The sequence below is a fragment of the Ochotona princeps genome, chromosome 4 (assembly GCF_030435755.1).
Source record: "Ochotona princeps isolate mOchPri1 chromosome 4, mOchPri1.hap1, whole genome shotgun sequence".
In the NCBI taxonomy this organism is placed as follows: domain Eukaryota; kingdom Metazoa; phylum Chordata; class Mammalia; order Lagomorpha; family Ochotonidae; genus Ochotona; species Ochotona princeps.
This window is the reverse complement of record NC_080835.1, coordinates 18,256,778-18,270,329: the sequence shown is the minus strand read 5'-3', so window position 1 is coordinate 18,270,329 and position 13,552 is coordinate 18,256,778. Positions and strand designations below refer to the sequence as shown.

The 13,552-nt window shown below is 39.4% G+C and overlaps 1 protein-coding gene across 2 annotated transcripts in view; it reads left to right on the top strand.

Annotated features, from left to right (window-relative positions):
* The window catches only part of TTC17 (tetratricopeptide repeat domain 17), a 124,904-nt gene that overhangs the window by 66,170 nt on the left and 45,182 nt on the right, over positions 1-13,552 (top strand). For both annotated transcript variants that reach the window (XM_058663156.1, XM_058663157.1), the window contains exons 12-16: positions 1,277-1,392; positions 1,548-1,713; positions 3,259-3,336; positions 3,464-3,688; positions 5,307-5,493. In XM_058663156.1, the coding sequence (XP_058519139.1) occupies positions 1,277-1,392; positions 1,548-1,713; positions 3,259-3,336; positions 3,464-3,688; positions 5,307-5,493 (772 nt within the window). The remainder of the gene's footprint in view (positions 1-1,276; positions 1,393-1,547; positions 1,714-3,258; positions 3,337-3,463; positions 3,689-5,306; positions 5,494-13,552) is intronic.

The window sequence follows — 13,552 nt, the reverse complement described above, 5'->3', positions numbered from 1 at the left end:
ATATATTTTTTTATTAATTATTTTGCATTATGTGACAGTTTCATAGGCTCTGGGAATCCTCCCACCCCTCCCCCTCCCCTCCCCCCTGGTGGATTCCTCCACCTTGATGCAGCATTACAGTTCAAATTCAATCAAGATTCTTTCCTTGCAAACATATATTAAGCATGGAGTCCAGCTACTTATTGTCCAGATGGGTTGAACAGTTTCTTGGGGAGACCATTTCTGGTCTGAAGTTAGAGCTGGTAGAATATCATCACAGTCAATTAAGAGTCGCAATATAACATCAACAGCAATTTGCAACATTATGGAATTGACATGGTTTTGAGTAACCAGTATGTTAAAAAAAAAAAAAAAAAAACCAAGTCCTAACCACAACCTATGATTAGCTCATTGACATCTCAATACAAAATATACATTTCTAACCTAGTTTTGAAGTAATCATCTGTTAATAGACAAAATTACCAGTGTACACAGAGACCTCATATTTTTGTATTCAGATTTGAATATTAAAAATATATACACTTAATTTTTAGTTATATAAGTTCCTCCAAAGTTTGGTAGTTTCAGGATGTAAATTTTTTATAAGCATGTGAGACACTTTTTTGTATTCAGAAAATGAATATTTTGCAAATAAAAAGCTAATTTTGAACTTCGCCTTGGCAATAAAAAGGTTATAATTCAGAGAAAAATGGTTTTCTATAACCAGATTAATAAGATCTGAATCCTTTCAGGTACAAGTCACAAATTGAATCTTCATTTCAGCAAAAAGAAAAGTTGCCTGTTTTTATGGGCAATACAGAAATAAGATAAAGTTAGATTTGGCTGAATTAGTGGGCCATTGATATCAACAATGACCTGTCTTATTTTCCTCAATCTTCATTCACATTGTTGGTTTCATCCAAAAGTCTGTTTTCCTCATGATCATAGGATGGCAGCAAGCCTCAACTGGAACAACTTGCTTTTTTGTTATATGTAACATAAGAGACTAAGACTTGCTTATCCCCACAAAGAACTTCAAGCAAACCTCTCCTTCTGTCTCAAGGAGTTATTGTTCCTCATTGAACCTGCTGTTGCTAGATCAGTTCATGAAAGTTAGTGGAATTACTAGGCTGATAATCTGCAATAGATGGAATACTGCAGACAACAGCTGCATTTACCTTAAAGTAGTACAGTTCTGTTCAGTTACTGTAGTATGTATACACTCTTTTAAAAGTTTATTTACCACGTTAAAATATTGAATCCAAAGAAATTTATGGTAACTTTGCTTCTTTATTAGGATAAACAGCATATTCTGTGGCCTAAAAGAGCAGACTGTACAGAAAGCTACCCTAGAGTCCCTGGCGGTGGGGAGTTGCCAACATATTTTCTGCCTCCGGAAAACAAAGGACTCAGGCAAGTGCTGATGGATTTGGCAAAGCACCTGATTCTGCATGATTGTCGTCTGGCGGTTCTTTGAGATCACCAGCCTTGGACTTGAAAGGTTAAGTCTTATGTTGAAGTCACCCAAACTGTGAAAATGTGAATCTTGTTCCTTTTTCTTGTGCCAGGATCCACGAACTGACCAGTGATGATTATTCTTCAGAAGAGGAGGCCCAAACCCCTGACTGTTCCATAACTGACTTCCGAAAAAGCCACACCCTGTCCTACTTAGTCAAAGAATTAGAGGTCCGCATGGATCTGAAAGCCAAAATGCCAGATGACCATGCACGAAAAGTAAGGCTCACTTAGGCTGGTGTTTATTGCCGTGCATTCTGGGTGACTTCAGAAGCCTCTTAGATGGAACGAAAATTTGATGGAAGGCAGCTTTAAATTTCTAAAACCGAAGGATAGAAAATTAGGGGAAAGAGAAATCAAGTCCTGCTGTTACAGGAATGCCGGGGTAGCCTGCTGCGGCTGCTGTTCTCATGGGCCACATGGGCTCTGTTGATTCCTCTAACCCAAGGTGTGCAGAGATGACTAACAGGGAGGTTTACCAGATGGAGCCGGTCGGACCTCTTCACTTGAGCTTTAGCTTCTCCACGCCTCCAGAAACATGCATGGAAGATGGAAGTTTCTCTTTCCTACCTTTAGAAGTTCTATTTTGGTCTTTTTTTTTTATTAAAGATTTATTTATTATTATTGGAAAGCCAGATATACAGAGAGGAGGAGAGACAGAGAGGAAGATCTTCCATCCGATGATTCACTCCCCAAGTGAACGCAATGGCTGGTGCACGCCGATCCGAAGCCAGGAACCTGGAACCTCTTCTGGGTGTCCCACACGGGTGCAGGGTCCCAAGGCTTTGGGCCCTCCTCGACTGCTTTTCCCAGGCCACAATCAGGGAGCTGGATGGGAAGTGGAGCTGCCAGGATTAGAACTGGTGCCCATATGGGATCCCGGCGCGTTCAAGGCAAGGACTTTAGCCACTAGGCCATGCCACCAGGCCCTCTATTTTGGTCTTATATGAGGTCCTTAGGAATTTGTATTAATTTAATAACATTTAGTAAACATGTACAAATTCTTTGTGCTATTTTATTTAATGTCTATTACTTGTACATACCTATGAGATTTTTATTACTAAATGCCATTTTATAGTACAAATGAAAAACTAACCTTTTCACAGAGGAAACAGATCATCACAACCACTTTCTTAAAGCTTAATTTGAAAAGTATAAGCAGTTACAACTTAAACTGAACAGACATTTACGAAGTCAGAATTAACATTGTGTGCCAGACACAAGGTGCTTGAATACAAAAATAAACAGGCCAAAATCTGGGGTGAGCCATGTGACTCAGCAAGTGACTCTCTCGCTTCCTCTCCCTTCTCTTTTTAACTCTGTCTTTCCAATAGGTGACTCAGTTATTTAAAGGGAAAAAAGTTTTAAAAAATAGACCATACATAATCTTTGCTTTACACTTTCAGATAAATGCTACAAGATGATTTTTATCATATCAAATACTGTATGTTATTATCTTTTGGATAGTTCCTTGTTAGGGTTGATACTTCGGTTGACTTTAATTGCTTATGGAAGATGACCTTAATATGTATGTGTGTGGGCATATGACTTTTAACTTGTTTTAGTTCATGGAAACTAGTACATACATGTGAGCAGGCCAGCACCTCTTGGTATGTCAGTGACCTCATCTTACATAGATGATTATAAATATCTGATTGAACCAGCTATTTCTGAGAAGCTCAAGTAAAAACTTAATGTATAGAAATTCTTTTCAGAAGTCTTTCCTAATATTTGCAATTGAGTCAGTGTTCCTATTGTTTTCAGATTTTGCTTTCCCGTATTAATAACTATACTATCCCAGAAGAGGAAATTGGGTCTTTCTTATTTCATGCTATTAATAAGGTGAGTCTTTGACTTAGTACATCTGAAACTTAGATGTTTAGTAATACCAATTAAAAGTTGTATTTACTAAAGATCTTAGAATAATAGTTTACTTTTGGACTAATTGGAACACTTTGGAATTTTGCAGCCAAATGCTCCAGTCTGGCTCATCCTCAATGAAGCCGGACTGTACTGGAGAGCGGTAGGAAACAGCACGTTTGCGATCGCCTGCCTTCAGAGGGCTTTGAACTTAGCTCCTCTTCAATACCAGGATGTTCCTCTTGTCAACTTGGCCAATCTTTTAATTCACTATGGCCTTCATCTGGATGCTACTAAGCTGCTGCTTCAAGCTTTGGCCATTAATAGCTCAGAGGTGAGATTTTGTGGTGTTTTATAATTCTGTATACAGTACAGGGTAACTCAGATTCAGAGTACAACTTGTTTTTCCAAGGAAGGCATAAAAACGTAATGTTTTACACTTTTCAGAGCACAAATTATCCTTGTCAAAAGAGGACACAAAGAGCTCATTTTGCCTTGCTGTGTTCATTTTAATTGTGCGTAAGTTACAATTAAACTTTTTTTAGAATTCTACATTGAATTAAGAATAATAGGTATAGTAATGAACTGCTAATTTTATATTTCAGTAGGAAATATTTAGTCTGCTTAAGTACTTTTGCTTACAACTTTAATTTGTACGTGTCATCCAAGCCAGTTTAAAGGTTTATTGATGGATGGGTAAATTGACAGTCATGCCCTGAACTTGCCAAGTGTCGTTCATAGAGTTATAGTTCTGCTTTGTGATCATTTACCGTAGCTTATAGTTTGAAAATACCACTTTTTGTTTTATTATTTTAGTGTCTCTGAAATCAGAATGCATGTTCCAATTGCTTTCATATTAGGTTTGGTGAAATAGTTACAACAGGCCTACAGTTAAATTGACTTTGCACTAAGTATCTAAATATTTTTGTGATTTATATGTATAAAGAACAACTTTAGAAGAGCTGTGCACAATGGCTTAGATTTAAGATATCCCCAGAAGGCAGTGCTGTGGTATAGCTGATAATACGGCTCCCGCATCCTGTGTAGGTGCCAGTTTGAGTCCCAGCTGCTCAGTATTATTCCTTATCAGGGAAATACAATCTAAAACTGCAGTGAGATTCCACTTCAGCTCACTAAAATAGCTGAAATTAAAGCAACTAACAGTACAAAGTCAGTGAATGCTCATTCTTGCTGCTAGGCATATAAATTTGTACATGGCTATTTGATTAGATCTGCTAAAACTAACTGTACGCCTACCTTAAGACCCACTACTATGTGTATACACCTGGGAAATGAGCATGAAATGTCCATCAAAAAAGATTTATGAAACTATCAATTCATAGTAGTCAGAACATTGAAACAGTACAAATACCAGTAGAAGAAAGGATAAACACACTGTGATGTATTCATAGCACATAATATCGGACATCTTTGACAGAATGAACTATCAGTACACACATAAATATAAATGGATACTAGATTGAGGGAGAAAAGGTTTGAAGGAATAGTATATGTGTGTGTAAAAGAACATGGTGTTTGATTCTGTTTATATGAGTTACGTTTAAGCAAAAGAAAAATGAGTCTGTGATAATAGATACCACACGATCACATACTGGTAGCTTCTTGGGGTGGGGGATGAGTGCTCAAGAAATCTCCAAGGGCCCTGAAAATGCCCTCAATGTGTCTTTAGCTGAATGGCAGTTATAGGAACCTGTGTGTATGTAAAAATTCATTGAGTTGCACACTTAAGATTAGTATATATTACACAGTATATATTTTTTAATCTTCGGTAAAAAGTACATTTGGATATGTGGAACAATTTAGAGTTGTCTAGTGTGCATAAAACAGCTAGCAATAACCGTTATGGGGTAACCTAAGAAAAGCCAGAAGACATAAAATACGAAGTTCAAAAAGTTGTTAACATTTTGCTGATTTTGTTTGTTTGTTTTCAGCCGCTGACCTTTTTGAGCCTGGGAAATGCTTACCTTGCTCTGAAGAATATCAGTGGGGCACTTGAAGCCTTTAGACAAGCTTTGAAATTAACTACCAAATGCCCAGAGTGTGAAAACAGCCTGAAGTTGATCCGCTGTATGCAGTTTTACCCTTTTCTGTACAATGTCACCTCTTCTGTTTGCAGTGGTAAGCAGCTGTTAAATGTTGACAAAATCATGAACCCAGCAGAACACAGAACAAGGGGTCGGCATTTGACCTAACCAGTAAGATACCAGTTAAGATGCTTGTGCCTGGGTTTGAGTCCTGGCTTCACTCCCAGTTCTAGCTTCCTATTAATGCGCCCCCCCCCCCCCCCGCCACTGGAGGTAATAGTTCATTGCTTAAACAGTTGGTTTCCTGCCACCCACATGGGAGACTTGCCTTTAGTTCCTGGCTCTGGCTTTGATCTGGCATGGTTCTGGCTGTTGGAGCTTTTGAGGAGTGAACCAGCAGATGCATGCTCTGTCACTTTGATCTGAAGTTAATTCATTAAATGAAAAAAGGGACCCAGAAAATAATTTTCTCCAAGGAAACTAGTATAATTCTAGATATGTAAGAAAGAAGTTCATTTTTTGCTTACTATATATTCCTTAAAGTATAAGGCATAACTCTCCCACAGCCATTGTTAGGAAAGGCTGACTGAGAAAGTATGAAAGTGTAATTGTTCAACTGATAGAGATAGGCTCAAAGTTTTTCCTTCAACTCAGAATTTGTTTGATAATGACCCATAATGCATGGTAATGAATGTGTTTTTCTGTCCATGAAGTCAATGAGATTTGAAGTGATTCCACATACATAGGGAAGTACAGCCCCCTTCCTTGCCTTTCAGTGACAGAATTCAGGCCTTTCTTATCTTTAAAATATCAGCTGACTTGTAGGCATCTGTTCCCTTCTTAACTCTAGCAAGCCATAGGTGCTTGTACGTGCTGAGCATAGCCACCTGGGCAGAGCCAAAATCCAAACTCATTGTGGACTCCTCAGTTAGGACAGACTCCTGAGAGCCCCAGGATACATTATTTGCTTAAATTTCACTGTAAGAGAAAAAGCCAGGAGTTTGGCAATCTGCCCTGAATTCTGGTGGGTGCAGTTTATAGGTATTTATGGTCCTCAGTACCCAGCCATTAGTAAGTAGAGCATACAACGAGTGCTCTGAAAATGTTCAAATTCGCCTGTAGTATTCATGTAGAGGACTATCAGTCATGCCCTTCACTTGGAGTATTTAGAACAAACAAAACCTGACAGTTTGGATTGTGTGAAAGTCATTGATAATTCTGAGTCAAATTGGGACCAGAAACTGGTTTTCCTGGTTCGCTGTGCCAGACTATCATGTGATTTTAATTGTTAGAACACAGTAAGTAGTTCTTGCATGTTTATGCATTAGAGCCCCAGTATTTAATAAAGAACCAAGTATCTTTCAGCAGTATATCCGCATGCATCAGCTGTGGGTCATTGGTGAGCGCGATCTGAATTTTGGTTCTTATGAGAGTACCGAAGTTCTGAGGCTATTTCAGCAAGATAGTAGAGTGGAGTGGCTAACACTAGACTCACATAACATTCTAGTCCCAGTAAAGTAACTTGTGTTTTTATACAAGCTTCATAAATTGTCTTGTTGACCTATTATCTATAAAGTGTTATTAGGACAGCACAGAAGTTTCAAGACATTGGCAAAGTTTAATTCTTTTTCTTTGTAATAATGAAAGAATTCACGTAACTTGTTCTTTGTTAGGTAAAAATTTCAGCAGTTCTTATCCACCTTTTTTTTCCCACCCTGAATAACTCTTTTGAAAGTCTGTTTGAAGATCTATCAATTTAAAAGCGTTTCAAGTAAGTATTCCAAGATCTAAAACAGTTACACACTCTTGGAAAATTGTTCTTACAATTATTTATTTGAGAGACAAGGAGAGAGCAAAATCTTTTATCTGTTGGCTCACCCACCACATTGCCTGTGATAACAAGGGCTAGATTAGGCCAGAACTAGGAGCTGTGAACTTAGTCCAGGTCACCTCTGAGAGTGGCAGGAATACAATTGTTCAGGCCTTCCAGGAACCCCATTAGCAGTAAGCGCGAGTCAGTAGACAGAGCTGGACCTTGAGCATAGGCGCTGTGTCATGGGAGATGCATGCCTTAATCAGCATCTTTAGCTGAACGTTCACCCCGAAGAACTTTGAGAAGAATTTCTCTGATAAGTATTGCTATTCTCCTACAAATTATTTTCTTGAACAACCAGTATTTAATAGTTATTTTATAGCAATTGTATCGTGGATTATATGGATTTAATGATAAAACTGTAGGCAGTATGTCAACATTTGCAAACCTTGTATTGCTTTGCATATATGGTCATGGGATTTTTCACAGTTTTAAAGACTGCACAGCTGTGACTCAGTTAGTACAGAATTATCCAACATTTTTTCCCAAGCAGAGTTTATTAGCCACCACCCTGTGATGGCTGCCACCTGCCTGCTGCATGTGTTCTCATACCAACTGCTTTGTGTCTCTCCCCTCTCTCTAAATTTTACGTCATCACGAGCTCAAGTATGTTTTAAAAGAAAACTTAGTAGATGCATTTTTAAATTGCCTGCTCTTGAACTGACTGTAAGAAAAAAGGTGCTCTCAGTTTCAGCTAAGCATTGAATTTGGGCAGCGTTGAACTACATGCTGGTCTTCTGTACCTGACACACCTGTTTCCGTTCCATTTAACTGAACATAACTGAATTGGTCATTTCAAACAAATGCTTTAATACCAACTTAACTAACCATTTTGAAGTCAAATGGAATTGTTATAGTGCTTTGAATATGAGCACGTTCTCAGGTGTATTCAACATTAAAACAAGGAATTCTTACAAAGTTTATCATTAAGGCTAAGAGAGAAAATTGACTGATATCTTTCCATCACTGGTTTACTCCCCAGATATCTGCAATAGTCAGGGGTGGGCCAGGCCAAAGCAAGGGGCCCTGAGCTCCAGCCAGGTCTGCAATGCAGGGGGCAGAGGCCCAGGTACTTGAACGGTTGTTGCTTTCCAGAGTACATGCTAGGAAGAAAATGAAATCAGAAACAGAGCAGCTGAGACTCGAATCTATGTTTTGGTGGGGGATGTAGGCGTCCCAGGTCGCAACTCCACTGCTGTGCCAAACACCCGACCACAGCATATTTGGATTGGAAAAAATGAGTGTCAGAGACAGTTAAATTCATCAACTGATAGCAGTTATAAACTTCAATCACCAAAAAATACAAAATAACTTCATATTATGAGCAAATGAATAAATATTGATTCTACACAAGAATGCAGAAATACACTGATATGGCAGTATACCAATATGGTGGAATTTGCAAGCATTTGTTAATCCAAACTGTTTTTTAAATATTTTCCTCCTTTAACTTTACTAGTTTATAAATAAAAAAATATTATGTCTGACAAAGGTATTTTTCTACTACTTTAAATAACTTAGGCTATTCTGTTATGTCTGCAGATCCTTCCTTCATTTTTATTTTTCTTGTGTTAGAAAACAAAATACTGATGGTGGGTATACTTACTAGACTTCATTTACATGCAGTGCTTATAATTAGACCACAGCCAAAAAGCTTTGATGCTTACCTCATAAAATAAAATATTAAACCCAGGGCATTGGGCTCTGGTCTTCTCTTTATTCACTGGGACTCACTTAAAACTGTGGCTGTGAGCCAGCACTGTGCATAGTGGGTTAAGCTGCCAAGTGCGGCCCCAGCGTCCAGAATGGGTGCTGGTTACAATCCCAGCTGCCCCAGTTCCAATCCAGCTCCCCGCCTGGAACAGCAGCAGAGAATATGGTCCAAAGCCTGTGACCCTGAGCCCACATGGGAGACATGGAAGAAACTGCTGGCTTTGGAGCAGCTCAACTTAAGCCATTTTGCCTATTTGGGGTGTGAACTAGCAGATGGAAGCTCTCTCTCTCTCTCAGTAACTCTGCCTTTCAAATAAATAAATAAATCCTCAGAAAAAATAAAAGGAAAAAGGCCATTGGCCAAATCTTCAGAAACTGTAAATGAATATAATAATGAACTCAATCTTTAGTATCTAAATATCTTTTGAAATTTGTACATTTCTCTTTAACATAAGTGTGATTTCTTTTTCCTTGGAGGAAAAAGAATAAAAGAATCTTTATTTGATATGAATGCCAGTATCTGTTTCAGAGTGAAATGATTTGTTTTGTGTTCCCTTCACAATGTTTCTGTATTTTTAATATCTATTTACATAAATCCTATGTCCTGTGTAACTTGTTTAATTGTCCATGATTTGTATTCTGTGTTCTGCAACCTAATCTACATAGATGCATAACTTGGCAGATTGAGGCAGTTTTACATGGAGGTCAGATTTTAAAAGAAAAAGAAATACATTGTGCTGCCCTCCTGTGGACTGCCCAGCCAGCACTGCCCGCGACTCGAATGCTTCCTAAGAATTGATGAACACTTGCTCTTTGTTAAAAGATCGTTTTATAGATCCTGTTTGTATAGTATTTGTAACAGGTGATGCTGGTTAGTTCATTTATTTCTTTAAAAGAATGGGAGCTCTGCTTAGTTTACTGCAGATGTCAGAATCCTAAGATGCAGGTACCTCCTGTAGCAACGCCAGATGTAAGTCTCTTGTAAGAGCCTAAGTGTTTACATTATTTAAAAGGATCTTAATTATTTTGATCAATAAATAATTCTTTGACAAATACTTATTTGATAGGAGGAGAAGAAATCTTTATGAATTTTTAAATCAGCTGAAGTCGGGATTTGCTCGTGTCCCAGTAGACAGTCGTGGTCGAGCCAGCACTGAAAGCTGTTTGCTCTGGGGCCAGTGTGGTGCGACATAAAGCAGACGACCACGAGTGCTGGGAAAGGATTCATCTCGGTATTCTCAGAACGCTTACTGAAATGCTGTCATCACCGTGCTTTTTATGGCATTCTCAAAAGAGAAATACATATCTCTACATAATAAACATAGATCTGCCCTGGGATATGGGGTGATAGGTGAGCCTGAAAGCACCTGAGTCTAGTATGTCACCTTGATCTTTTTGAATCTTGTAGCACTAGGATGCCACATAGCCCTGGACTTCCCACAGAAAACCTGGGGCTGTTCTATGCAGGCAGTGTTCTCCTTTGAGATGTCCACTGTTTAGCCTACACCAACAGAATGCAAATCTTTGGTTTTCATAAGAATTTAATACAGTATGTATCAGATTCTGGAACTGGTAATTCTATACTTTAGCTTCTGAAAGACATGATTATACACACACACACACACACACATATATATCTGAGTATACGTAGAAATACAAGTGTACATACACATGCACACTTCCCTGGTTTTTAATGCCAACATTTTGTCTGCTATGCAAAAAAAAAAAAAAAAGTATTTTTTTTCCTTGAGGAATGAGTCTTTGGCCCTTATCTAATATCTTTCCACAACTGTCTATCCAGTCATTATAGATTGATGTTCGATAATGGATCTAATTTTCCAAAACAGCAAAAAAATTGTTATCTTTCAGTCCTAAGACCCTGAGTGTGGTTCATTCCTTCACCCAACTATCACTTGCCTGCCATGTACCAGACACTATTCCATGAGCTAGAAATTAACACTGTTACTTACAGTGTTAGTTGCAGAGCTAATTGTAGTAGAAGGAATCAGAGATGTTACAGAGTGGCTGCTGTGGGGAAGGTAGTGCATCTGCAGAGTGAAGTGCACTTGACTCACTAGCCGAGGGCCTATTGAGAAATTAACTGTTCAGCCACAAGTCTTCAAGGAGTTAGCAGTTCTGAGCTAGCCAAACACAGAGTATCTGATTGCACTGGGGATGAAGCAAAATTGTAAATAAATAGGGGCATGGAGGATCCCTTCTTTAATGCTTTGCAGACCATTGTAATTATGTGGACTTTTATTATAACAGATGAATGCATTGGAAAGTTTTGATAGGAGAATTATCTGATTTTGTAAGCAGCATTCCTCTAACTGGCCCTGTTGAGGATAGACTGTGATGTGGTCAAGGCAGAAGCCAGAGATGAGGTAGGATGCTGGTGCAGAAATATCAGTGAGTGATCGATCAAACTGGCTTGGATCCTGCTGGCTCCTGCTGGGGTGGCAGGTGAGTAGGTGATCAGAGCTGAGGTATAACAAGATACTAGGTCGCTGTATATCCCTGATTTGGCTGAACAACCAGATAAATTGTGATACTGTTTAATGAGCTAGCCAAGTCTGAGGAAGGGGCGTCTTTAGAAAAGAAAGTTCAGTTTTGAACATTTTAAGAATGAATTGCCTATTAAGTATTGCAACAGGGCTGTTGAGTAGGAAGGTGGTTGTGTGTATGGGTGTCAAAATGGTCAGTGAACAGGACCAAGCTAAAGATAATAATCCATGAGTCATGTGCTTACAAATGGCTTTTAAAAAGCCATTTTTTTATTTGAAAGGCAAATTTTAGAGAGAGAAGGTCTTCCATCTGTTGGTTCACTCCTTAAAATTGCTGCAAATGGCAGAGCTGAGCTGATAAGATCCAAAGCCAGGAGCCTGGAGCTTCTTCCAGGTCTCCTATGTGGATGCAGGGTCTTGGGTGATCCTCTGCTGTTTTCCCAGGCTGTAAACAGAGAGCTGGATTGAAGCTGGAGCAGCGGGGATATGAACTGGCACCCAATGGGATGCCAGTGCTACAGAGCAGAAGATAAGCATGCTGTGCCACCCTGTCAGCCCCCAAGAATGCCTTTCTTAAAGTCAAAAATTCAGAGGCTATTACCTTAATAAAAAATGGGAAATTGGTCCACAATTAATTCCTGCAACATTCTAACTGACATTTAAAGGAAAATCATAAAGAGTAGCCTGGAAGGTAGTAGGTCAGCTTTTAAGTACTTTTATAAACCAGGTTTAAAAAGTGTTTCAGAGTGGGATTAGTGTGCCATTATTGTTGTGTTATATCCAGAGAGCTAGAATTGGATAAGGACGGAAAATAAAGCCTTGAATTTCGTGACATGGGATTCATAAAAGGTTGTGTGCAATTGGTTTTAAGGGAAGTAAAGGAAAAGAAAGGATGAACAGCTCTTTAAACATTTTTTGTTTTTACATTTATTTTTATTGCAATGTCAGATATACATAGAGGAGGAGAGACAGAGAGGAAAGATCCTCCATCCTCTGATTCACTCCCCAAGTGGTCGCAACAGCTGGAGCTGAGCCAATCCAAAGCCAGGGGCCCAGAGCCTCTTCTGGGTGTCCCACGCGGGTGCAAGGTCCCCAGGTTTTGTGCCACCCTCTTCTGCTTTCCCAGGCCACAAGCAGGGAGCCGGATGGGAAACGGGACCGCTAAAATAAGATCCAGCACTTGTATGTGATGCCAACTCATGCATGGTGAGAGCTTTAGTCACTAGGCTACCGCACCGGGCCCCTTTTAAAGATTTTTTTTTTAATTACTAGTTTTATTATTATTTTTTTGAAAAGGCAAATTTACCGAAAGAAAAGGAAAGAAAGGGAAATCTTCCACTTGCTTATTCACTCCCCAGATAACCAGAGCAGAGCCGATCCGTAGCCAGCGGATTCTTCTGTTGTCTCCTAAATGGGTGAGGGGGCCCAAGGGGCTTGGGCCATCCTCTGCTGCTTTCCCAGATCAGAAGCAGAGTTGGATTAGAAGTGGAACAGCTGGGACAGGAACCAGTGTCCATATGGGAAGCCATTCCCCCCAGGGGCGACTTGGTTTGCTATGCTACTGTGCTATGCATATGCACATGCATGTGTGCACACACTTACTTAAAGTTTTATTTATTCATTTTGAAAGAGTTACAGAGAGACTGAGGGAGACAGACTGGCTCACCTCCCAGATAGCACACAGGCCAGCTCTGGGCCAGGCTGAACCCAGGAGCGAGATGCCTGCTTCGAGTCTCCCACATGACTGGCAGAGTCCAAACACTTGGGCCATCTTCCATTGTACATAGTTGTGAACCAAGGCCCATATGGGGCCGCACCTTTGCATGCAGTGATATTACCAGCTATACCGCAGTAGTGACCCTGACAAGCAATTCTTTGAAGAATTTTTGTTATAGTGAGGAGCAGAAAAGTGGGATGTAGTTGAAAGGAAATTGAGTATGTTTTTGTTGTAACATTTTTGTATGGGAACGGTCCAATAAAGGGAAAAATGAATGATGCCAGAAATATTTAATTCTAGAAGCAAAGTTCTTGAATAGACAAGAAGGATGGGATCTTAAGATATG